This window comes from Gopherus flavomarginatus, chromosome 7, assembly GCF_025201925.1.
Source record: "Gopherus flavomarginatus isolate rGopFla2 chromosome 7, rGopFla2.mat.asm, whole genome shotgun sequence".
NCBI lineage: Eukaryota > Metazoa > Chordata > Testudines > Testudinidae > Gopherus > Gopherus flavomarginatus.
Window position 1 is genome coordinate 101,159,778 of NC_066623.1, and position 26,090 is coordinate 101,185,867.

At 40.2% G+C, this 26,090-nt stretch overlaps 2 protein-coding genes across 6 annotated transcripts in view; one reads left to right on the forward strand and one right to left on the reverse strand.

Annotated features, from left to right (window-relative positions):
- Window positions 1-1,075: 1,075 nt before the first annotated feature.
- On the forward strand, window positions 1,076-21,131 carry LOC127055270 (E3 ubiquitin-protein ligase RNF170-like). Of its 3 annotated transcripts, none has more exons than XM_050962071.1 (6): window positions 1,076-1,165; window positions 8,237-8,312; window positions 11,172-11,280; window positions 15,129-15,202; window positions 15,725-15,835; window positions 17,371-21,131. In XM_050962071.1, the coding sequence occupies exons 1-6, from the start codon at window positions 1,128-1,130 to the stop codon at window positions 17,674-17,676; spliced, it is 714 nt and encodes a 237-aa protein (XP_050818028.1). In that variant the 5' UTR covers window positions 1,076-1,127; the 3' UTR covers window positions 17,677-21,131. The 3 variants fall into 3 exon arrangements, with proteins under 3 accessions (XP_050818028.1, XP_050818030.1, XP_050818029.1); XM_050962072.1 differs by lacking the exon at window positions 1,076-1,165 and adding an exon at window positions 3,026-3,110; XM_050962073.1 differs by lacking the exon at window positions 8,237-8,312 and having other exon boundaries at window positions 1,077-1,165.
- Window positions 21,132-21,219: 88 nt separating this feature from the next.
- FGGY (FGGY carbohydrate kinase domain containing) overlaps window positions 21,220-26,090 on the reverse strand; it is a 201,323-nt gene continuing 196,452 nt past the window's right edge. For all 3 annotated transcript variants that reach the window (XM_050962008.1, XM_050962009.1, XM_050962007.1), the window contains 2 exons: window positions 22,704-22,765; window positions 21,220-21,375 (listed from right to left, as the gene is read on the reverse strand). In XM_050962008.1, the coding sequence (XP_050817965.1) occupies window positions 21,294-21,375; window positions 22,704-22,765 (144 nt within the window). In that variant the 3' untranslated portion in view covers window positions 21,220-21,293. The remainder of the gene's footprint in view (window positions 21,376-22,703; window positions 22,766-26,090) is intronic.

The following is a 26,090-nucleotide window of genomic DNA, read 5'->3' on the forward strand; positions in this document are numbered from 1 at the left end:
TATATACATTATACACAGACTGACACAGGTATGTGCATATGTGCACAGCCACACACACAGGTATGTAATTTGTCATCATTATATTTATAATGATCAAAGTGGAGGGCATTCCTGGAGATTAGTAACTAACAAGGAGTGCTGTGCAATTGCACTAATCCCATCTGGTCATTAATCTCTAGGGTAGTGCTTTGTTTGCCATATCAAAACTGCTGTAAGGAATGTCACTCACAAGAACAATTCCAAGGACCAGTTTTTGCTATGAGTGCCATTATACTGTTACATTGCTGACATTTTTACCCATAAGTGTCAGGGGGCTACTCAAGGGCTGAAAAATCAAGCGTGTTTAAATGTTTCGCAGGATCAAGGCCTGAGGGCTCAGCGCTATGCAGGACTGAGCCCTTAATAGAGCTTATTAATTTTTTCTGCTTTGCTCATTAAATTGTAAAAGAACCTTACAGGAATTAAAATGTATTCTTAGACTAGCTAGACCTTTTCCTGAGAGGTGTATACCAGAAAAAGGGACAAATCCTCTATGAAGATTACAGGTCTATCAGTTAACATTCTTTATTTCTTCTGTTGTAGACCAAAAAAGCCCAAATCACATGATTAAATTGGATTGTGTGCTGCACAATCAATTTAAATCGTTATGCAATATTAAGCTATCACAAGTGTCTGGCAAGTATTAAGCTTGTTTCACCACAGTACTCTAGCTAAACTCTTATCTGCACACTAGATAGGCTGCTACTGTATCATATGATCACAATACTAGTGGCACGACCTTGATCAAGTTAATATTTGAAGATAGTAATGCAATATTGCAGTTACATTTGTGTATCTTTTTAATCATGTTAAAAAAATGTTAAAATTCTAGAGGACCCTTGGGGGATCTTAAAAAAAAAAGAAAAAAGCTAAGTTGCTTTATTTGAAAAGAGGTTTCTTTCCTTAGTGGAATTTAGACAACCTTACAAAACCTTGACATTAGGCAACGCAGTTAATAATTAACTAAGCTGAAGCCTGCCTCAATGAATTGTGTGTGATGACCCCACATCATAACACTTCTCTGTCAGCTGGCAGAAGAGAGAAGAAGTCTAGCTGTTACAGCCCTTCACACAACTATAAAAGTAGGAATGCTAAGCCATACTTTATGCAGACCTTCAGAACCAAGGTAAGATGAGTGCATTAGAATGATTGCTGAGGTCTTTTATAGTAGAGTAAATGTTCCAGGTAAAAAAGATCCATAGCATTTTAACTGTTGGAAACCTAAACTTAAATCTGTTTTTGAAAAGAAGGAACTTTGGCACCACCAATTTCTCCTTCCTCGCAGGATGTCTAATATTTTTAATGTGCTTGTGGCCAGTCTTAATATGTACGTTAAATAGTGATTGTGTCTGATTGCTGAAATTTACGTTCATGTTTGCAGCACAGTACAATCAGCTTTTGCAGTGTATTATTTATGTGCACCCCTAGCAGCAGTTTTAAAAGCACTGTACTTTAAACACAGCCACAGCTCATGTATCACAGGGGTTTGACCCTGAGATAATGTGGTACCATAAATTCTAGCAAGTTTAAACTTCAGAGAGAGGTCTGTTTTAATTCTGCAGGTCAGATGTTCCTAGCAAAAAGCATTAATAATAGTTAACACTTTTCATCTACATAGTGCTTGGCAAACTTGAATTAATTCCCTTAAAACACCCCTGTGAGTTGGGCAAGTATTTCATGCTTCAAATTAAATAAAAATTGCATATGTAAAACTGAGAGGTTAAGTGATCTTCCCAAGACCACTGAGGCAGAAAAAGGATTACAAGTTCTGGCTCCCCATTCAATGCTCCAACAACTAGTTCACACAATTCCTGTGTGCACTCTTCTTAACCATATGCAAGGCACAATAATGCCAGCTAAACACTATGGGTTAGATTTTTCAGAAATAGTTCAGCACACACAATTAGGGACAGTCTCTCCACCCCACCCATCCCCCAAGAGCTCTGCTTGCATTTAGACCTCAAAATACATGACCAGATTATAAAATAGCTCAACTTTCTTGAAAATCTGACCCTAAGTGTCATATTGGGAGCTGCTGGGGGCTGAACACCTTTGAAAATCTTGCCTTTGTTTAGGTGCTTAAATGGGAGCAGAATTCGTTTGAAAATCTGGCCTTAAAGGACATAACTGTGCTCTCTGAGAAAAGTATATAAACATAAGGGTCTGATTTCAGAAAGGGAGACCTTCCAAACAATTTTAAAAAAGGAACAACTAAACCAACCCATATAAACCTGTAGCAAAGGTAAGATTTGACATCAAGCATTATATATCAACATCCAGTATAATTCTGATATTTTTAGTATACTAGTCTTCAAAGGCTGTCACAAGCACATGTTGCATAAAGAAGGGGTTCTAGCTCTCTTCCAGTTGGGAAAAGCTTGACTTAGAAAGGCTTTTTGAGCTGTCATCTATTTTTTCCTGTTAATAGGGACATGGTCTGGTTAAAATTATGGACCAAATTTTCTCACTTAGCTTTGTAAAGTTTAGCACTTAAGTCTGTAGGTAGGTACCGAAATAACTGTGGTCTGATTTGCAGTAATGCTGAGCACTCACAATTCCCAATGAAGTCAATGTGAATTGTAGAACAACACTGAAAAATCAGACCATGCTTTTTAGGACCTGAATGCACATTCTCATGCCAAGCTTTAAGCACATAGATTTGAAATTTTTGACTAATATTTTTAAAGAATCAGATTTCATATCCAGGCTGCAAATAACACGTGAGGTTAGTAAAACTAACTTTTTAACCTTCTAATTTATTGTCACACTGGTTATCTTGTTTCTGGTCAGATTATAGTCAATTTCGCTTTTAAATTTTACCATAAACTTGAAATATTTGGACTGCAAACACTGCAGCGTAGGACAGTATTTTAATTTAGTTAAAGCTGAATCTCTGACATAAAATTATGCTACCACCAAGAGGTGCTAAGGGTAGCACATCATATTCTCTCATCAGCAATAAGGATAAATTCTGCTCTCAGATCTGCATGGAGGATCTTAACTCTACTATTCTTTTACCCTACCCCTCCACCTCTGCCCCACTAACACAATGGGACTTCTGGAGTTATAAGGTGGGTGCTGACTATGGGATGTGATTAACTCTTTCAGATATATTTTTCATCATTTGTCTAATTCTGATCTCATACCAGCATTATATCTATTGACATCAGTGGGGTTACTCCTGATTTACAACAGCATAAATGAGATCAGAATCAGGTCCAATGTATTAAATAAATGCACATATCATACATTTTCCCCACAGAATAATAGACTATAAGAAAATAGTTTACTGTGAAACAGATCCTCAGCTGGTATAAACTGTCAAAGCTCTATTGATGCCCACATGGAGCTCTCCTATTCCCACCAACTGAGAATCCGTTACTGTATATCTGCCACTAATAGTCACTAAACAATTTACTGCTCCGCATCTTGTCCTACTGTGATAGTTCTTCGCAAGAGGCCATACAAAATGTCATGGGCCTGATTCTGATCTCAGATACACCTCTATAAATTAGGGAGTAACCCCTGTGAAGTTAATGATGTTACACCAATGTCAGAGGAGGATCAGGCCCTGCATTGGCAACCTCTGGGACAAGAGTTAGCATTCATCTGCGACCCACATCAGAGGATAATGGATTGTCTTGGTCTGTCCCTAATGTATACCCCCAAATGAGTGGCTGACTGGTTTCCTGGTAATTTTCAGCAATGAAAGGACAATCATTACCAGTTTTTCACATGTTAAAAATAAATTTAAAATAATCTTAGATTTATTCTATATATTTATTCTATATATTTAGAATATAATTGTAATTTCCCCTTTATTTTGTATCTTTTTTAAAATTAAAATTTCTAGTGGGACATAAATAATTTAAATAGAATAAACGTTTCAAGACAAAATGGGTCAGCAGCAATATGGGGCTAGCAAATAGAAGAATTAACCTGCAAGGTTAATAGATATATTATGATTCGGTTGTTGATTGGTCTGATAAACCTGGGGAGGGGGACTGCATTAACAAGGACACACGCAGCTCAGGGACAGACTATTTCCCTTGCGGCATTCCAACTCTTTTCTCTTTGCTGAGACCTATTTTAGGTGTTGGATTTAGTTCAAGTTAAACAGATGGCAGCTCTGTTTCTTTTTTTAAACCACTAGTCACTTTAAACTACATGTGGGAGACTCGGGTCAGAGATAAGGATGCAGCTTATCTCAACTCACTTTTTATGGGAGTAGTCTGGCCTCATTATCCACAAGTCCTTTGCACTGCTGAAATCTACCCAATTCTGGGCATCACATTTCCATTGTTTACAGAGATCACTACAGCAATCCAACTGGCTTCTAGAAGATGCTTCTCTTTAACCTGCAAAAGCACTTAAACTAGAATTAAACCTCCAGGTGCAGTACAAGAATGTATCACCTTTATCAGGCACTTCTACCAGCACACCAACTCACCGACACCACCTGGCATAATCAATCCTTTAGTGAGTGGTTTCAAATCTCACCCTGCATAAAGCCAGCCCAGATCCTGCAAACATAGATATGGTGCTTTACTCACGTGAGCAGTGCCGCTTCAGTGGGACAACTCACCTGAGTAAGGCTACCTATGCCTGTCAGCGTTTCCAGGAGCAGGGTCCAAACCTCTCACAGGACCACTGAGGTGAGCAATAATAATCAATGTAAACTGACCTCTTTAAACTTACTTTTCACCTTGTGGCAGTTAATACCGCTACGCTAAGGAAGCTATTTGATATTATTGTATTGAACACTAATATTGAACCTTGCCTCTGCATCAAACATATTTTGCATCATTCTCGGGGGCATAGTGGATTGTTGTGACATTAACCAAAAAGAGCACATCTTGAACATTTAATATTGACTAAAGTCATCTTTCCAGACACTGCACACAAGTGATTTATCAAGACTGTCCCTGGTTTCCTTTGGGCTGCAAAAGGTGGGCCTGCATCAGCAGAAAATTATCTATTGATTAAAAAGGGTTAATTCTTAACTATGACAATGAAAGGTAACAAAAGAGGGAGAGGCACCTGAGTTAAGTTACTTATTTCCTTTCCCAGTGATGACAGTTTATTTCTATATTAATGAGTAGTGCATTGGCCACAGAGTCCTCCGTTTGGAAATGGTGTGCTTTTAGTTGCCCCTGCGTAAAGGCTGCATACCTGAATGCTCCTCACATACCTCACCATACTTGGGGTATGTTCCTACTTCCACTAAAGTCAACTGGAGTTTTGCTGACATTGACTTCAATGGGAGCAAGAACAGGCCCATGCATTTTTCACAAAAGCAATTTTGTTTCCCATGGGGGCAGATCAGTGAGCCGCCCTGTCATAAACAGATAGCTAAGGGTTAATGTCTCTTTCACCTGAAGCACCTGACCAGAGGACCAATCAGGAAACCGGATTTTTTCAACTTTGGGTGGAGGGATTTGAGTGTCTTTGTCTTTGTTTTCTGGCTGCCTGCTTTCTCTGAGCTTTGGAGAAGTAGTTCTACTTTCTAGTCTTCTGTTTCTAAGTGTAAGGACAAAGAGATCAGATAGTAAGTTATATGGTTTCTTTTCTTTGGTATTTGCATGAATATAAGTGCTGGAGTGCTTTGATTTGTATTCTTTTTGAATAAGGCTGTTTATTCAATATTCTTTTAAGCAATTGACCCTGTGTTGTATCATCTAATACAGAGAGAACATTTGTACTTATTTTTCTTTCTTTTTATATAAAGCTTTCTTTTAAGACCTGTTGGAGTTTTTCTTTACTTCAGGGAAATTGAGTCTGTACTCACCAGGGAATTGGTGGGAGGAAGGAATCGGGGAAATCTGTGTGTTGGATTGCTAGCCTGATTTTTGCATTCCCTCTGGGGGGAATAGGAAAGTACTTTTGTTTCCAGGATTGGGAACCGAGAGGGAGATTCACTCTGTTTGGGTTCACAGAGCTTGTGTCTGTGTATCTCTCCAGGAGCACCTGGAGGGGGGAAGGGAAAAAGGATTATTTCCCTTTGTTGTGAGACTCAAGGGATTTGGGTCTTGGGGTCCCCAGGGAAGGTTTTTCAGGGGGACCAGAGTGCCCCAAAACACTCTAATTTTTTGGGTGGTGGCAGCAGGTACCAGGTCCAAGCTGGTAACTAAGCTTGGAGGTTTTCATGCTAACCCCCAGATTTTGGACGCTAAGGTCCAAATCTGGGACTAAGGTTATTACACGCCCATTGATCAATGACAACAAAAATAGTTTTTCCTCCTTTCTCGCAGTGATAGATATCACCTTTGGTTTCTAAAATCCATCTGCAGCCCATTTTTATATAAATATAACTAGACTGAACATTGGAGGTTTGTAGAAATATCACTGAGAAAGGAACTGTGAAACAGCAACCTGCAGCCTCTTGTCACCTAGAATGTATTGTCTGAGAACAGTCACAAGATCACAACACTTACAAGTGGATACGTCTTATTAGATCACTGACTCCATTATGTTGAAAGGGAAGTATATAGTGTTACAATATTGTGTGTAGACATATATAAGAAAATTCATACAGGAAAAAGTGCTTTTATATCCATGTATTAAATAGATTTTAAAACCCACACCTTTTGAATATAAGTGGTATTTTTCAGTCTTTCCCTGTTAGTATCTAGTCATCTTGTGTAAATAATTTTGCCATGTACAACACTGGCAGTATGGAAACCCAATGTGACAAGACAACATTCATTACCTGCTTGGCAGTCAGGCTGAGACTCCCCCCCCCCCACCCAACTGCCTTATGGATATGGGCTGTCCAGCTCCCATTAATTGTAATGGGAACGAAGCATCTAAATCCCTTACCTGGCTTTGGAAATCACAGCTTTATCACTCAAAAATTACAAAATCTAGCCCTCTTGGCTGACCCAAACACTTCTCTTGTAGCCACTGAATAGGAGATTTCTCTTGTTTCACTCTCTAGAAAGCCCCCAGCCTTCTTTCCCAGAATGCAGGTGCAAACATTTATATGGAGGATCAGAAATGCACCTTTTAGGGATGGATTCTGACATCAGTTACACCACTATAACGCTGGAGAAGTTCCACTGGCAGCTTCAGAACCTGGCCCTCAGTCTTTGACTCTGTCAGGGAAAAGTCAAAGCCATTGTGGTCAGAGTGGTCTTCCTCTGGATAATTTTGTACAATCTGAAGAATTCCAAAAGGCTGGGCAGGGCAAGGAAGCAATGAAAGCTCTTCAGATGTATTTTTAGTTTATTTAAAGTGTGCTAATTTTTATGGACCTATTTCTCCCAGTCAAAAGACAAAAACATCTAGGGGGTTGAACAAGCCACTCTAATAATGATTACTAAAAGCCTACACGTACCCACTTTCACCCTCTTCCCCAAAGGGCACGGCTGTCCTTTTCTAAGATGCATATCCACAGAAAGATATTAGATTTTGTTTCTACTGCAGGAAAGCTGTTTTTATAGCTAATGGAGATTATTACAATATATGGCCAAATCTTGCAAGCCCTCTGCATTCTGAGTAACCAGTAATTTCTATTAGGGTTTTTATCTCAGTAAAGCTACTGCCATTCTAGTCTGGCCTTTTCTTTTGATTTGAAATTTGTCATACTGCATGAAATATACAATGAAACAAAATATGATCTTAATCTTGCAAGTGTCCCAATGTGGGTAGATGCCTGAACTGTATGGAGCCCCTTTGAAATCAAGAGACCTGTATAGGTGCAGAGGTGCGCCCATGTAGAACAACTTGCAGGCTCAGGACCAAGAAAGTTAACACATTAATCTTATTGTGGTAAGATCACATTGCAGGAGTTAGAGAATTTTCCATCTCACTTCATTCAATAAGCAAATATCACAAGAAGATAAATAACTGCTTGCTTTGTAGCGCTATATTTAAATTTCTTGGCTTTATTTACATATTCTTGGGGTGTCATAATGAGGAGATCATTGTCAGATTGTCATCTGACTTTCTGATGTTTTAAAAAAAAATGATTCACATGATGCCTTGAGTATGGTGGCTAGTATTTTCAATGTCTAAACATGATATCACTTAATGGCAGCTCCTACTAGAAAAAAGCTTATCACTTGATGAGTTTAGGCACCCATTTGTGCAATGACTCAACTCAGGAATTGGGACTAATATTGCATGACAACACAGTAACATCAGTCTCCCATTTTCTAAATGGCATAAACTCTGGTTTGTTTTTTTTTTTTTACAGGTTTGCTAATTTAAGTCAGCAGAAGATGAGTCATCTGGAAAAAGACTTTAAACATTTGTCCCCTAGGAATCCTATTGTAAGTTCAGTATTTTAAAACTTATTTCAATATAAAATACCCAAGCAGTTTACACTTGTTGAGGTCCAGCAGTCAGGTGAGCTTTTCAGAATTTCCATCAGTTAGTCTGGGAATGCTGGGTTTCCCTTGATTCAATAGCTCAGTTACATAATTAGAAACACATTTGCTCCCTGTTTTTGTATCAGATAAATCTTAAAGTGAGGGTTTTATTACTTTTCAAACAAAAGGCTGATAGATAATCCAATTAGGTAAAATATGCAACATATGTAAACAAAGGCTGTGGACTCTGGGGCAGCTCCTCAACTGTCATAGTTCCATCAATGGAGCTGTGACAATAAAAATCAGCTGAGGATCTGCCCCTTTATGTCAAATTTTGATAAAATAAGAGTTTACAAGTATCCCCCATGAATGTGCTGTGCCACGTGTGTTTTTTAAGTCATATTGCGTTAAAATCTGTTTACTGTGAGGTCATTTTTCAGGGCTGCTGCTGCTGTTTGTAATTCCATTTCCCCTACTTTTGGCTACAGTGTTATCAGTATCTCAGCAGCTAAACAGGGTGCAGCCTGGTCAGTTCTTAGGAGATCTTTAAGGCAAACCCAGATTGCTTCATGAAGTGGTGTTGGATTTTCATCAGGTGGGATTCTTCCTTCTAGATACTGCTGAACTAGCATCATTCCCGAATGTTAAGGTGGTCTATGCTGCTGGACAGGTCTGCTCTGATGAGGGGTGTTTTAAGGGGTGAGGCTCTCCTAGTAATTTTTTCACAAGAACAATTGTTCCCAGTGACCTGGACAAATTCCAGTGGAGTAATTAACATTCTGTCCATCTTAAATTACTTTGTCACTTAACTGAGTGTGGTATGACACTTCCTGTCCCAAGGTGTTATGTTGCTGTGTACTATTATTCCTCTCCAGAGGTGGCTGCATTTCAGTGGTGGGTGAAGCAATTCATATGTCTCACACACAGCATTTACAAGAAAGATGCTGTAAACACTTACAATATCATGACTACAGGAGGAAGAGAATTTTATCAATAGTTTTGATATTTTTTTTTAAATGTATTCCTCTTAGTTACAGATCTTTGTCATGCAAAGAAAAGAATTAGTTAGAGGGTGCTGATTTCAAACATATTAACTGAATGAACTGATAATTTTAGACTATGCTGTGGTATGAATACCTGGATTCATGCTCAGTTATTTTGCAGAAATACATGTTAGCCTGTCTCTTTCTGTTTTCTTGGAAGAGCAAAATTAATCAAAATTAAACTTATACCTGATTTTTAAATGTGATTGAATCTTCATTAGTTTCTCCTGCTCTGCTGATGTCTGACATTCTAAGTTCTATTTTTCCCTTTTATCACATCTTCCATAAATAGATCAAATATGTGTGAAAGTGGGTTAATTGATTTGTCAGGAAAGTATATGCCAACTTGGTGTTTGAACTACGAATCAGAGCAAATAAGAAAATTGGCACTTATGATCTTGTTGAGCAATAAGGTATGACAAGCATATGGTGATTGCATAAGATAATATGTTTGCCTGATTTTTCTCTGTGGGGGAAAAAAAATTCCACAGAATTTTGTCCGTCATCATATGCCACAAATACTTTACACCGCTTTCTGATCAAAGTGCAAAATGAAATTGTGGAATTGATGCTAGTCCTCCATCTGTACCCTTTGGAAGTACATAAGACATGAATGACAAATGGCATTACCCACTTTCAGCATGTGCCTTAAAACAGATGAACGTCTGTGGAAGTTCAAATTCAGAAGACCTCAATACTTAATGCGAGTGACATGAAAATTAGAATAACTATATCTCCAGGAGGATAGACTAACTGGACTGTTATTAGACTAACTTCATTGGCTGATCTATGAGAAGTGATGATTACCTAAATGCAAGTTTTTCATTGATCTGTATAAATAATACAAGACAAGCATATTCTGTTTCATGATCCATTACAGACCAGCTCATAAATCAGAACAAGTGAAGCCGGCAAAAAGTGTCAATGACAGCAAGGATTTGAGATGCAGTAAGAAAAATTGCACCTGAGTGGTTTCCTCGCCACTCACTAAATCAGACTGGCAGAGATGAACATAATGCTAGGTAGATTGGCTTTTTAGCAATGGGTATGTGGGTAATCTAGAAAAAAAGCATCTGGAAACCTTGGTAATCCCTATGGCTTTCACAGATTAGAATTGTAGGCTAGGATACTCTAAAGGTATTGTAATAAATGCCTGGCCACCTATGACCTCACAGTGCTCCTCTAGAGCGTCACAAGGGTAGAACTTGTATCATGCTGCTCTGAAACCATGCCCTCTATTTGAGCTGTTAGCTATAGAGGGCCTATGACACACAGTTGACAGGTAACGATGCCATCCCACAGCAGGCAGTAGTACACATACATCCTATTCAGTTCATTCCAGTATATTTAGGACGTTCTTGAGGAAGATGGAGGAGAACAATAGTGGCAATGGAGGCCAAAGAAATATTTGGACTGCTGAGGCAGAATTTAGAGCTTTGAGTTAGTGGTAATGATGACTAATGGACTAAGCCATTTACAGCCTCCAGGAAAGAGGCATGATCTACTGGTCTGATCACATGACTGGAGGCAAGGAATCCCCTAATTCTACTTCTGACACTGATCCCATCTGTGGCAGTGGACAAATCACTTAACTTCTGTATGCCTCATTTTCCCCATCTATTTCTGTGGAGATGATTTCTCATGTGGCTGTTGTGTAGTGAATGTTTATGAAACCGCTTGAAGACAAAATATGCTATGAATAATTATTAATAAACTGAATATGTCAATCAAAATATACATCTACTAGAATTGTTTGATTTTTTTTTTCTCCTTTTAGAAAGCTCTCCGACATTGGCAACCTCCTTATCACAGTGATTTAAGCTGCCCAATCTGCCTCCAAACAGCTACATTCCCAGTAGAAACCAATTGTGGACATTTATTTTGTGGTAAGTTTTCCAGAATAGCATGCACAGTGCTTGTGTAAATGAGTATGTACACCACACACATCACTGAAATCTCAGGATGAGTGTACTTGTGGGCTCAGGTATGAGCCCACTGAATCCATGGCAGTTCTGCCACTGAGAGTAGGATCACATTCATCTTTGTTAATTTGAAACCACTAGAAAAATCAGCAATAACATTTCTGTTTGCTCACTGCCTTTACATGTATGAGGCCGTGGAAAGGTTTGACATACCCAGAAAGTCTTGAGGCAATAAACAGGCAACAGATACCTCTGAAGCCAGTCTTATATTGATCAATTCCAGTGGAGCCCAAGGGATGCAAAAAGGGTAGGAAATACAGATTGTAATAGTTATGCAAACCAAAGAGTACAAATCCCGCATTCCTATAATGTTATGGTTATGACTTTAAACACAAAGAAACTAAGAAATGTAAAGTTCAATTGATAATGTCACCTACATTTCACACATGGGGCCCAATTTTGATCTCACATCCATCTATACAGCTCCAATGGAAGTCCAGCTTGAATTACCCCTATGTATCTAAGAGAACCATTGGTCTCTCTCTATGGGTATACTTTTAAAATCCATAATTCTCAATGGGATTGTTCTGGTCACATTTACACTGGTATAAAATTGGAGTAAGAGAGATCAGAATCAGGCCCAATATATGCCATGAGGTGAGTTAAGATGACTATGAGAGCCTTAACTTCTGGATGTCTTGACTTATGAGTGTGTAAAATGGTAACCTTAATGTTACATAAATACAAGCTTTAATATTTTCCTATTTGTTTTAAAGTAGGGCAAGGGGAAGCTTAAATATCAGGGTGATTCTCCAGTGCTGAACTGAATTAAAATGCTGATGTAATTATTGACTTAAAAGGAATTATGCTAGTATAAAACTGGAGCAATCTATGAACTGATTTCATGATGTACTTCCACGTTTGCATAGGCAAAAAAATTGTGCAACTATTCCACTGTGGCTGTGTAAAGGGGCCTTAAAGCAGATGTAAATTATATTTACATCCAACTGACACTTTAAGCTCCCTTGACAGTAGCGGAACGGTATGAAGAGACGTTAGTGTAAATGAAAATAAGACCATCAGACACTAATGCTGTGGCACAGAGGAGACACACCCACCCCCACACCCCCACCATAAGCATGTTCTGAAGAGAGTTGTGGGACCATCTTCTCCTAGAACATCATCACATCCACTACTATGTGCTTTGGAAAGAAAACAGATCTTCCACTAGATGTGGGTAGATGCATGGAAATGTGCTGGAAGATTTATTTTCTATTACAGAAACTAGAAAGTATCATTGTTCTGCACAGCTTATTCAAGAACACTACCTCCATTTTCACAATAAAAAGCACAGTGCAAATAAATAATTTATCAAAATCAGGGAGCACTTCTTAGGAACCAGCCACTATATGAGAGTCTACATGGGAATACTCGAGGATTCTCCTTGCATGGGTTGGGTTGGTGTACATGCATTGCTTGATAAAATGCACGTGCATACAGAAAAAGATCTTGAATTTAATCCAAGCCAAAACAAATCTGAGCAAAACATATGGCCCCAACACACTTTTCAAATAATATCAGACAAGTTGCATTATACAGATTTTTTTTCACGTGAGGAGAAAGACGTAGCAGTGAAGAATAATATTATCATCTTTTCCTCTTCTCTAGACTTATTTCCCTTTCTTTCTTTAGACTTTGTTTTCCTCCAACTGTATAATCACTTATTCTTCAAAAACATGATCCCACCCCAGTATTGTGCTCATATTGTAAAATACCTTATTTATATAGAAGTGACCCCTTGCACAATGCCTGCTTTTCATGTCTTAAATGAATAAAACTTTAGGGTGGGACTATCAAAAAAGTGCAGCATAGGCCTAGATTTCCCTGACTGAAGTCAATGGTAAAATGCCCACTGGTTTCCATCAGAACAGGATTAGGTCAATGCTGAGCACTTTTGATGTATCCCACTCTGACACAAAGTTTTGTTTGTTTTTAAAATGTGGCCAACCCATAGCTGTTCAAGCAAATTAACTGGAGATTTACAGAAAAATCAGAATATATTATTATTGGTAATTCATACAGTTCGTCCCTGAGTTTTCATTTTCAGATTCATTTTGAACCGTATGTTCAGGAAGTTAGGAGGAAAACTGATCCTGAACCAATATTTCTTTTTCTAATTACCAATAAGCAGAGAGTATTTCAATGACGCCCTGTGAACTCCCTCAAAAAGCAGTGTAGCAAACTTGATTAAAACAGGATTTGGTCTAATTTATGAAAACACACTGACACACAAATACCTGAACTTCAGAGGGGTCTTTCCCTTCCTGTGATCCTTTACAAATGATTCAACATGCAACATTTTTAATTGCCATGGGTTGCTTTCTTTAAAAGCCATTGGAAAGCTAAGGTTTGACTGTGCACTGAGATCCTGTTGTCTTCAGGAGGGGTTGGCATAAAGCAATCTGCCCACATGGATCCTAGTGCAGGGTAAGGGCTTAAATGGCCAAAGCAACCTCTGAAATCCAACATGAAGTTTTTTCTATCTGAGCTTTGCACATGCAAAAACTTGGAGCTGGGTGCTGGGCTGCATTTATACAAACAACACGGGGATTTAGATCTAGATGCTGTCCGTTTTCAAAATTGAGATTTTGCACATGCAAACAAGAAATAAAGGCTGTAACAAACAAACCTGCACTCAAACAAAAACAAATGTTAAATATTGCAGCCATTGTTTCAGAAATTGGGGTGAGGCTCCCTTGCAAAACACAAAAAAAACCCAAAAACTTTTGGGCCAAATTTAATATCCCTAAGAGCATGTCTATTATATAATATCCCTAACAGCTATATACTTGATTTCATATGCATCAGTTAAAACATTGTTTCCATATAGCCACCCTTCTGAAGCATGATCCTAAAAAAGAAAGTATAATTACTGATTTTCTTCCCCCTAAATTGTGGGCTTCCAAAGACTTGATATTGTAGGGTTGCTCAAGAGTGCCCATCAGCTGGTACAGGTTATTTTTAAGAATAAAGACAATTAAAGTACAGTTCAGCTCTATACAATGACAATCAAAATGGCATTTTGCGGTGCCACGGTTATTTTCACTGGTGTTCATAGCAAATCTGATCAGTTTACAAGTTAAAAGATTTGTTTTTCTCACGGTCAGGCTGGCAAGCAGAGCGTGGGATCTGAAAGTCAAGCTGGCCTCTTTCTGTGTTTCGAGCTGTTATATCAAATACTGCCCTCTGCCGCGCTTGTGCAATCACTCTGTCCTCAAACTGTGGCCTGAGTTATACCTGTGCAACCCTCTGTCTTCAGTGAAGTTGTGCAGGTGAAACTGAGGATATAATATAAGGATAGAGGCGTTGCCTTGATGGGCATGCAGTTGGAACTTACCCATTCTGTTGACGATGAGGACAGAACAGAATCCAGCAACTGTGGCAGTTCCACAGAGATGACAGCAATAAAAAGGAGTAAAAAAATTTTTAGTCACTAAGAGCCAGTTTCTCATCCCCTTATTCACAGTGATGAGCACCTTATTCCAAAAAAGTGGCCCTGTGGAGGTCAATGGGGCTCCTTTTGGAGTCGGGTCCTATTGTACTTCAGAGTCTCACCTGAAAGACGCAGATACGTCTCTGAAAACACAGAAGGAGCAGTGCCATTTTTTAGGCAGTCACTTTTCAGAGTGTCATCTAGGCAGATATAAGGGGAGGAAAGGGGGCTATTAACTTAGCTGACCTCCCTGTAAATCCTTTTTACCTAAATATTCTCCAGACCATATGCCTTAATATACCAATTTTGCTTTTTGTAGGTTCCTGTCTAATTACATACTGGAAACATGGTTCCTGGTTAGGAGCAATAAACTGTCCTCTCTGCAGACAAAAAGTAAGAGTAATTTCTATTCTTTACATCTGCTTTTTGACAGTTAGTGAATTAAGAGCAGAGATACCAAGGGTAATATTTGTACAGCCTCTCATTTTCTAGCATCTCAAAACCCATTTAGGCTGGAATGGCACTACAGTCATTTGCCTCTATCATCTGAAGCCTGTCATATCAGGGAATGCTGGAAAATATTAAATGTGCTTTCTCTCCCATCCCCCCGCATAGTCGTTGAATCCCTGGCATAAATATTTCATAAAACCAAGACAGAACTTCTTATCCTCATCTGACCCTTGCTAGAGGCTGCACATTAAATTGAGAGAACATCCACTCCTTTCAGAAGGAGAGAGTTTGCAAGTAAGAAATGGACCCACTGACAAAATTTGGAGCCAGACAAAGGTCATTGTGACAGAAATATTGACAGGCATAATAAATTGCAGTGGAGTATTTTTCTTCATGCTGCAAGACCTGCATCACTTTACATTCGGCTGCATAGTTCCAATGCTCATTTTTGTTTTCCATGGGAAGGTGATTCTTCTGTACAATGCCTCTTGTGAAAATCAACAAGATAAGCCAAGCAAACGGATTGTACGTGACATCAGAGATTACAACAGGCGTTTCTCTGGCCAACCTCGACCTGTAAGTGTGGATATTTCTACATCCGCTTAATTAGCCCTGTCCCAAGCTGCAGTGAGTTAAGAGACTGAACAGTGTAAACTAATTGGTCAGTATGGGAGTTCCGTCTTTGGGTGTTCACATTGTGTGTAGCTTTGTAACGAAGCCATGCCTGTTACAGCAGGGCTCAACATTCCTATTAGCCAGGTGCCCTGCGGCAGGTGCTTCTGACCAGGGTGCTTAGGTCCCTGCTCAGTCATTCTGGAAGTGAGGGGAAAACAAGTGGGGAGATTAAGCAAGGGAGAGAAAACTGAACTAGAGATGGGCCAAACTGGAGTATGTGGCTCAGCTTTGAACCCCAGGATCTTAGCTTGCCTCTAGGGATCACTTCTAAGTCCGATCCAAAACCAGAAGGGAGTTATCATATTTCTGCCTGGAGGTGGCCAAACTCTCAGGGGTGAAGCTAGCATGGCTGTTCACAATGTCTACAGTGTAAACTATCCACTGAGGCCAAAATCCCAGCAAGCCTGGAGGCTCAACGGGCAATGGGACAGCTGTGTAAGATGAAGGCTAGATGTACATGTGCTCTATAAGTCATTCTCATTCCTTGCTAGACAACATACATTTCCTGCCTTAGGCAGCTCTTCCTTGCCTCCTGGTGGAGGGCCTGCAAAGGGCTACAGATCTTACTTTAGCCTCTGGGCTGGAGGTTATTTCTTCAGGTTAATAGTTTTCCTTACTTTGTTAAACCATTACAATGGCCAAGGGAAAATCCAGATATTATATTTCCTCTTGTATATTTACTCCAGGCATGGATCAGTACATAGTTTATCAATTTAATATACTAACAGGGCAACGGAGTATAGCAGGAGCTAGCGATTGCCTGTACCGTATGGAAAAACTGGTTATCTTAAAGGGTCACTGGGTATCTTGGTATCATAGTACTAGGGTGACCAGATAGCAACTGTGGAAAAATGGGACAGGGGGTTGGGGGTTATAGGCGCCTATATAAGAAAAAGTCACAAAAAACGGGACTGTCCCTTTAAAAACGGGACATCTGGTCACCCTACATAGTACTTGATTTTGCCAGTACGGGCTCAGTCCTATGGTCCTTTAATATTTACCTCCCCATGCCTGGAGTTTGCCTGAGTAACAATTGCTGGATTGGGCTGCCAAGGCCAGATTTTGAAAAGAGCAGACAGTCTGCTGTTGATGCACGCCGCACCCACACCCGGGATGACATTTTCAAAAGAGATCAGCAGTCAATACAATTGTGTGCCCTTAAAAAATACCACCACCACATATAAGGCATTGTTTTGAAAATCTTTTATTTTGGTATCTGAGTGGGAGCTGAGCTCTTCTGAAAAAAATCTGTCTCTGAATCTTGGAAAATAAGTGAATAGTGTAGCTGGACTTGGACATTAGAGGTAAATCTTGCGATTAAGAAATGTTAGGCAAAAAACGTTGATTAGAAGCTTATCTGGTAACCAAAAAAGCTCCATGAATTAGAGTTAGAGAAAATAATATCACTTCATAACCCAATGCAACTGAATATTTAGTTTGCAGATTACCTTTATGACATGCCGCTACTCCTAAATCTTGCCTTAAGAGGAATCTTCACCCTGGGCGGTCTCGTATGGATCTTCTTCCTAAGAATTGTTGTTTGCTCCTTTGGGACCATCATGTGCTTAACTTCCCGATTTGACGTGATGCGTGAACCTCTTTGTGGAATCCTTGCAGCAGTCGATGACCTAGTTGTCATTTTCCTCCTTTTAATTTGCATGTTTAACATTTGCCAGCAAATGGAATCAGAAGAGATAAATATGGCAAGTTCTACAACTCAGACCATGCTGTCAGAATCCTGATAGACTCAAACTTCTACTTCTTCATGAGCCTTCATCAGACTGTGTCAGGCTTCTCCCTGACTCTGGGGGCAGCATGCGATGGACTGATCTTTTGAAGAACGTTTCTAAGAAGATTCTAACGTCGACCTATAGTGGAGTAAGACTCAGTACACTTGCCATGGCCAAGTGATTGATTTGTGCAAATGCTCACAAGCCTAGGTTATTAATACAGCTATGTATTTACTAGGTTCCTGCATGGTGAAGCAGCCTTTTATGTGACTTCCCTTAACATACAAGACCTGAAATGACAGTGTCTGGGAGCTACGTGTAACGCACACACCTCCTGGGTGTGGTGCTCTGTTCCATGTAGTGGCACCAAGACTACTTAGAGAGAGATTAATGAGTCTGTTCTACATCCTTAGCTAAGAGCCATATAGCTTTTAGCTCATGCACTAGAGGCTCATGCACTAAGCTCCAGAGGTCTGAGGTTTGATCCCGCCCACCGACAACTGGGGTCTGCTGGCGTTACATATGCACAAGGTCTAAAATTACAAAGCCAGTCACTTTATACCTGAACATTTTTTAGGAAACCACTTTACATCTAACTAGTTGCATCTCAGTTCTGGTTTACTATAATGTAATCTCGAGACCCTACATAGTCTTATTACTGTAGAACTTTCTAAGACACCACGCGTGTGGCATGGGGAATAAAATGTCAACTATGTGGTTCCTCTAAGAGGTCATCTGTAGGTGCTTTGTGCCACCAACGTTTATTATGATAAGCTCATCCATCGGATTACAAACTCTCTCAGGTATCTGTTTAACAATTGTAATCTTGATATTAAACAGACAATATGAATATGTTCATAGTATTAGCTTGAGTCAAAATACAAACTGACATAAAAGTACTCTAGGGAGAGTGAAATAAAAAGGGATTGAAAGGATTATGCAAGGAATCTGAATAAATCTTTATCCAACTCTCAAATATATGAACACAAGGTACATTTTTAGCAGCTTCCTTAAGCTCTGTGCATTTGAGTTTTAACGAAGTCAGCACTGTTATTCGTTTCCTGTAAACTTTGTATGCTCCCTGTAGTTTCCTTGTAAGTCCCTGTTCTAGGTCAGCAAAAAACATCAAGGCCAAATTTATGATGATATAGTAGGAAGCCCATGACAGTCTTGTGGGTTTGTTTTTGTTTTTTTTGCAAGTAGTTAAAATTATTGGGACACTGCAAGAAAACACTGCACTCTGTCCATAGATAATCTGTGATATGGATTGAAAATAACACAACTACTCTTCACATGTTACACTTGTGTGTGTATATATGAATATTTATTGTTTACAATATACTGGTCTCTAACAGTCATGTTTGTTGGATTTTTTGGGTGACATTTTCAATTGACATAACTTATCATCCTCTTGAAGTTCATCCTATGCTATACCAATACTGAACCCCACTTTTCCCTGTTATTTACTGCGTTATGTTCCCCCCACTTTATACCTTTCAGCTGTCATTGGTTTTAATTATGAACTCAGAAAGCGTAGATAGAGAACTCTTTCCTCATACTAAGTACTATGGAGAGGCCAGCACCTGCTTTTCCATGAGCTGCAAGGCAGGAAATATATTCTTTTCTTTTTTAAAAAAGAGTTGCCAGATGTTTTTGAGCACTGACTACTAACATTAATTTTTTTTCAGAACCTGGCTGTTATTTTTAAGGTACTCGGAGTATAATTTTGTCATCAGGTGACTCCTGTTTGCATATACTAAAGAATGGAATTTCCATTAAGCCCAGTGAATAAAGTTGGGGTCACATTTCATATAAATGTACTATAGTTATTGCTGTTGTATAGTAAGTGCTCAGTGTGAGTGGCCAAAGAATAGGCTGGGAGTCTAGGAGTTAAAAATGTTGTCACTGGTGATCTAGAATAGAGTCACAATTAGTTTGCATGGTCGGCTGTGTGCTAAGATACCTCTGTCTCTAACTCCACCTTTGTTCCCCTTTCATGGTGAATGCTTCTCCTTTTGCTTTTTAAACAGGGTTAAAACCCTAACTTGCTGGGCACTGCTGTTCAAACAATAACAAATACACAAATCATGGATAAGTAACAGAATGTTTCTCCTGTGAAACTCTTAGTGAAGTCACTGGGGTTGCTCAGATTCTTGCAGGACTGGACCCTTATATCTCACAAGGGAGCCCTGTTTCTCTTTGGTTTGCAATACACAGCATGGGAAGTCTTTTGTGCAGACACAAACGCAGGACTGTGCCTCTCCTGCACTTATGATACGTCGGGGCTCCATGCTCAACACTCTCAGTTTCATGTCTCCTCTGTCACCAGACACAGACCCTGTCTATGATGCGAGGATGGGTACGGATTCATATGAACAGCTTTACTGGTGGCTATATGAGAAGCAGCCAGCAGGATGTTTTATTAGCATCCGTGAGTCATGGAAAGGTACCTGCATTATAAACATGCTTAAAAAAAATTGCTTCGGCACAATCTGATCTTTAAATATTAATGGCTGGCTGTTTTTCCATCTTCAAAATGATTGGTGCACTTTAAGGATGAATCACGTGCCATAGACAAAATGGATTGAGTTATCTGACAGCCAAGTGTCTGACACTGCAAGGAGGAGGAAATCACCCAAATAAAAAGCAATGCCCATCACACTTTTTCCCCTTGAAATTACTTTTGAAATTTGTGGTGTGTCAGAGAAAAAAAAACAAACACAAATTCCAGGTCACAAGCATGTTTCAAAAATATCAGCACCCAGACAGAAATGATATAATCAAATTTTACACTCCAGACAGTAGGAGTTTACCATGAAAATTCAATGTCAATCTTAACTGTATCAGGGGAATGGTGCTAGAATTAAACGGAGCAGTAGACCTGCTTTGCTAGTCATCTTATGAAACAGTACAGCAGAATCCATGTTAAAAATGCAACAGCCGTTCTAGCCTAGCCGCTAGTGGTTTGCTTTGGTGAGCCAGTTAACTGCTTTCTTCTGCTTTTCCAGCTCATGGTCATTACCTGAGCGTTGGCCCTGGTGGCATGTCTGTTTTTTTTTTTGTTTTTTTTTAACTGGAGTCAATGGTCATCTATAGCAGTGGTTCTCAAACAGGGGTCTGGGACAGGTTTCAGAGGGTCCACCGAGCCTGGCCGGTATTAGACTCGCTAGGGCCCAGGGTAGAAAGCCAAAGCCCCGCCACGCAAGACTGCAGCCCAGGGCCCCAGACCCCATTACCTGGGGCTGAAACCAACAATTGAACAACTTAGCTTCGCCGTACCCCTTGTAGCATGAGGCCTTGGACAATTACCCTGCTTACTACCCCCTAATGCCGGCTCTGGCTTTTATATGCAGAAAAAATGTTGTTGTGGAGTTTTTATAGCATATTGGGGGGGCTCAGAAAGAAATAGGTTGAGAACCCCAATCTATAGTCCAATGGCGGGCAGTGGCTTGACAGATTACTCAGTGCAACAGCACGTAGTGAAAGTACTAGATTTTTACATTAAAATTAGAAAGAACAATTTTGTTTTAAATTGAATGACACAATGAAGCAAAATTCCTATGAACTTTTAATTGTAAACCTCTGGAAATTCTGTGATCCCTGTAGTTCCCAGATTATATGACTGTTGATTATACGCCTTGCATGATGGCTTTATACTCTCTCTGATGTTCAACAAGTTTCAGAAACACTTCATACTTCTTGTCATAAAATCTGTGTAAAAAAAAATTAAACAAATTTAAAGTTCTGAGTCAGTTTAAATACCCCATAATATGCATGTTTACTCTAGCCAGGGAAGCACCAGAAGTGGTTTGGATTCAGTTATAAATGACAAGTTTTATTGGCAGTAGAGTCCTGTGTTTTGCCAGAGCTGAGTTTTTACCCAGACAAGTGATTTCAAGTTATCCTAAGCCTAGCTTTGATTTTCAGACACCCTCTCCTATGGCAGAATTCTCTGCGGGTGTAAATGAAGGCAAGTCCATTGACTTTAATAGCACATTGCCCATTTACACCCACCAACAGAGAGAACTTAGCCCCAAGGGCCTAATCCTTTTCAAATATGACTAATACCTCCCCTACATTTAGTCAAATCCTCCGTGCTCTTTGTGCTGTCTCATGCTAAGCGATACCGGTTACTCCTTGTTCCCCAGCTGCCTATGAATATGGGAGAAAGCAAGATTTTCACTCTACAAGCCTGGAGAAAACTAAAGCAGTGGCTGCATCACATACAATAATTTATAGTTTCCCTCTAGCTGAAAAATGTTTTGCTCTCTCTGACTGAGTGTTCTTAAAATTTTGATTTGTCCTGCATTTTACCATAAACCTCTTCAGTTTCCTTCAGCAACAGAGGAACAAACACTTACTTCACTTTCTAAGCTGTATGAAAAATCAGACTGGATAGTACATGGACCTGAGTTATCTACAAAGCGGGACAGTCTATTAATTTATTTGTAGATCTCCTAACAGGCCTGCAGGTGGCGCTCACACACTTCTACTGCACATTCATCGCCTCCCCTACAGAACTGCTGTCTAGTTTAAGGCTAGTGATAAGGTTTAGGCATTTTTACTCAGTGGAATAGCTCAGAGCCTTGATGCTATGGTGATGGATGCCTTTGAAATACACAGCTGGAATGGAGCTATTCCAGTATAACATATAAAGCAGCATAATACAGGTCCTTAACTAATTCAGCACCTCAGAAATGTGTGTGTCCTTTTCTTTCAACTGAAGACAGTTGTAGTGTATGGAGATTATACTGCTAGTTTTTTTAACCATGGGTAAAATTTTCAAAAGCACCTCAGTGACTTAGGAGCCTTCAACACTTCTGCAAATGAGGCCTAGACTCCAGAATCATTTAGGCACTTTTGAAAATTTTACCCCATGCCTTTTTACGCTTCGTTTGTGACATTTCCCTGCTAACATACGACGTAAATAGGGACACAGCTGTTATTGCATTCAAACAGGGCTAGAGACAGAGAGGCATATACTTTGGTTGATGTGATTTCTTCACTCTCATCAATGGATACTTAAAAATCCAGATTACCTTTTATCCCTGTGGTTTGGTTGCACGATTTTCCCGATTTTCCCCATTCTCTCCATGGCCTCCTGTTACAAGATAAATACAAGCTGGAAATGCCTACTTTAATTTAAAATACTTTTTGACAAGAACAAAGTGTCTCAAAAAGCCAATCAGAACATTACTAATGTATTTTGTTTCAGGTTAACAGACCACATGTCTTAAAATATGTTCAATCCCATTACACAGCAGTCATGCGAACAACGTACAGTACTATAGACTCTTCAGTGAGGCAAAAATCTGTTCCTTTTTCTTACTAAGAGTCTGGCAAAGAGCAGCCTCTCTTATTATTTATGGTAACTAGAGGAAATGTTACACACATCCCTGGGGAGCTGATTTCTCTAATAAAGTGGTATTTCAGAAGAGATCTCTTAATCCCTTTTCCGAAGTATCGATTCCCTGAAGAGAAGCAGGCCAAAATGTGCTCCAGGAATCAAATGTAACCTGTGAAGTTCTGCAGTGCAGCTCGCAGCTGCCCTCATCCTCTAGTACTGAGCTGCAGCAGGCAGAGCTCCATCCTGATTGGGGTCAGGTCAAAGCAAAGCCAGGTATGGAGACTCCCATGTTCCTGGAAAAGGATCCTCTTGGGCAGCCATGCTGCAATCAATAGGACTCCCTGCAGGTGTCAGGGTATGCGGAGAAGGATCGCTGTGCAGGACTGAGGAATAATTTTGGGGGACTCGCACACGTAGTCCCATTGGAGTTGGATGGATTCATCATCTCATGATTGAAGGAAACAAAAATGGCAGGGCTGTACTATTTCAAAGCACAACATTAGAGCTACGACCCACAGACAGTTCAATGTCAAGGAGCCAAAGAATTATACAGATCTAATCAGAACACTGCAGGCTTTTTAATTTCCCAAGCAGGAGCCTAAATCTGCCCTGTTATTAGTGCCTGTAGCACGGTACTCAGAGGGCCAGGTGGCCTAGTGGTTAGTGCACCGAGTTTCCAGTCTCTTGATTCCCAGGCAGAAGGGGGGAAGAGATGTCTGGCCCCTACCCCTAGGCAAAAGCATCACAGTAGTTGTCCCCTTTGGGATCTTGCTCTCAACTAGGTGTGGAATGGGGGACCCAGGCTGGGCCCTCCTTCTCCACCAGGTCCTGGCTCAGGGCCTTTTGGGGAGCTGTACCAGCAGAGTATGTTTAGATCAAAACTGTTTAGGCTCATCTGTGAGCCTACATATGCACAAACATAAAGCAAGGTCAGTTTAGATAGATATTAAACTAACTGAATCCCTAGAGAACACCTCAGAGTGCCATTTCTGAGGAGATAATGCATTCTCTTCCAACAGACACATGAGGGCTCAAAAACCACCACACACCAGCCAGGCTATGATCCTATAGGGAAGGTTTGATATCCTTTTTGGTTAAAAAAAAAAAGAGAGAGAGAAACAACTCTTCCAGGTTTTATGTAAAAAAGGGCTACTTTCTCCCCTTATTTTCTGTATATAATAGGAGATATGAACTCAACCATTGCTTGGGATTACATAGCCTGTATCTTACAAAGTCTTTCATCAGTTTACTACAGAGGTTGTTTGAAATTTATAGTCTGTATGTGACATAAACAGTAAGAAGATACTAAACAAAAAACATTCTGTTATAATTTACAGTATAACACTTTCCCCCATAAATGAGCCCCCTCTGCTGTACAGTACAAATACACCACCATGGGAAAGCTGAAGGGATATACATTTTGTAACAACCTTGTTTGTATTCCAATACAGCTTTGTACTTCTAGCTCTCTGATTTGCATCCCCAGTTCCACTGCAGGTGAATATTGAACCTGGAAAAGGAGGCTGCACTTTTGAAAACTCATCCCCAAAAAGAAAAGCAGAAGCAATTAACTCAGTGGAGTGACACTAGTCCAGAATTTGCCCCATGGCTGTTCTTCCAGCTGCTCTATGAGAAATGAGCACTAGGGAAACGGAAGCACAAGAACTGTACCATTCATTATAGTTTTCTGATCTTGTCTGTTTTCGGTCACACACACACACACACACACACACACACACACACACACACACACACACACACACACACACACACACACTCTCTCTCTCTCTCTGCTGCTATAGCCCTTTGTACCATTCAGTATTTAAAAAAAATATGGGTTGCTCCTTTGGAAATGATCCAGGTTTTAGCGATAAATATTTATGTAGACAGGGTTTACTTTTAAGCTGTTATTCACCTAGTTATGGAGCTTCCTGGTTTGTTGGAGAGAACACCCTCCCACGCACCCACAGAAACCATAGCAAATTAACTGAGTTTTAAAAAACTTTGTACTGAGCTGCATCACTGCCTGCTGCCTTCCTTTACTGTGTTGTTTGTCTGGGCCTAGACCCTGCATGAGCACAGCCTTGTGTGACCCTCTTTTAAATGGGACTCGGCACTGGTGCCAGGGTCATGCTTGAAGATCCCACCACAGGATGGAGCTTTAGGGTATGTTTACATGTCAGATCGGCGGGCAGTGATCAGTCCAGCAGGGATTGATTTATCGCGTCTAGTCTAGATGCAATAAATCGACCCTGAGCCCTCTCCCATTGACTCCTGTACTCCTGTGCATGAGAGGCACAGGCAGAGTCTACGGCGGAGCAGCAGCAGTCGACTCACCACGGTGAAAACACCATGGTAAGTCGATCTAAGTACATCGACTTCAGCTACGTTATTCATGTAGCTGAAGTTGCTTAACTTAGATCGATGTCCCCCCCACCAGTGTAGACCAGGGCTTAGAATGTAAGCCCTTTGCAGCAGGCATGGGTTTCCCCAGTCTGTAACTGCCCAGGCACACTTTGAGGCAACATGGGCTGAGTTCAGCTCTCACTGAAGTCAGGGGGAGTCTTCCTATCGACTTCAGTACGAACTGGATTGGGCCCGGTGTGAGAAAGTAAGTCATACTAATGTGCAAATCTCAGACAGATTGGGACAAGCACCCTAAAGTTACAATCCTTCTCCAAAGTCTGAGGTCTCCCTTTTTCCTCAGAGCTGAGTTTCCCCTCTCCCAATCCATGACTTCCCCTAATTTTAAATACGCCAGTTTCAGCCTGAGGAGTGCTGGAAGCTCCTCCAGGGGGGCTGGAACCATTTGTATAGTGGGGGTGCTGAGAGCCATTGAATCAAACTGTAAACCCTGTACATGATGGAAATCACTTCAAGCCAGGGGGTGCTGCAGCACCACCAGTTCCAGCACCTATGGGCATTTCTGCTGCTTCCTGAGCACAAGTGGCTTTAAACTGAGCATGTGGCTGTGTGATGCCTTTGGGCTCGGGTGGGGAGGGTACCATGATTATAATGGGAGTCAGAGAGCAGAATAGAGTAAGGTGTCTTTATTGAAGAAACCTGCAAACAGGTTCCG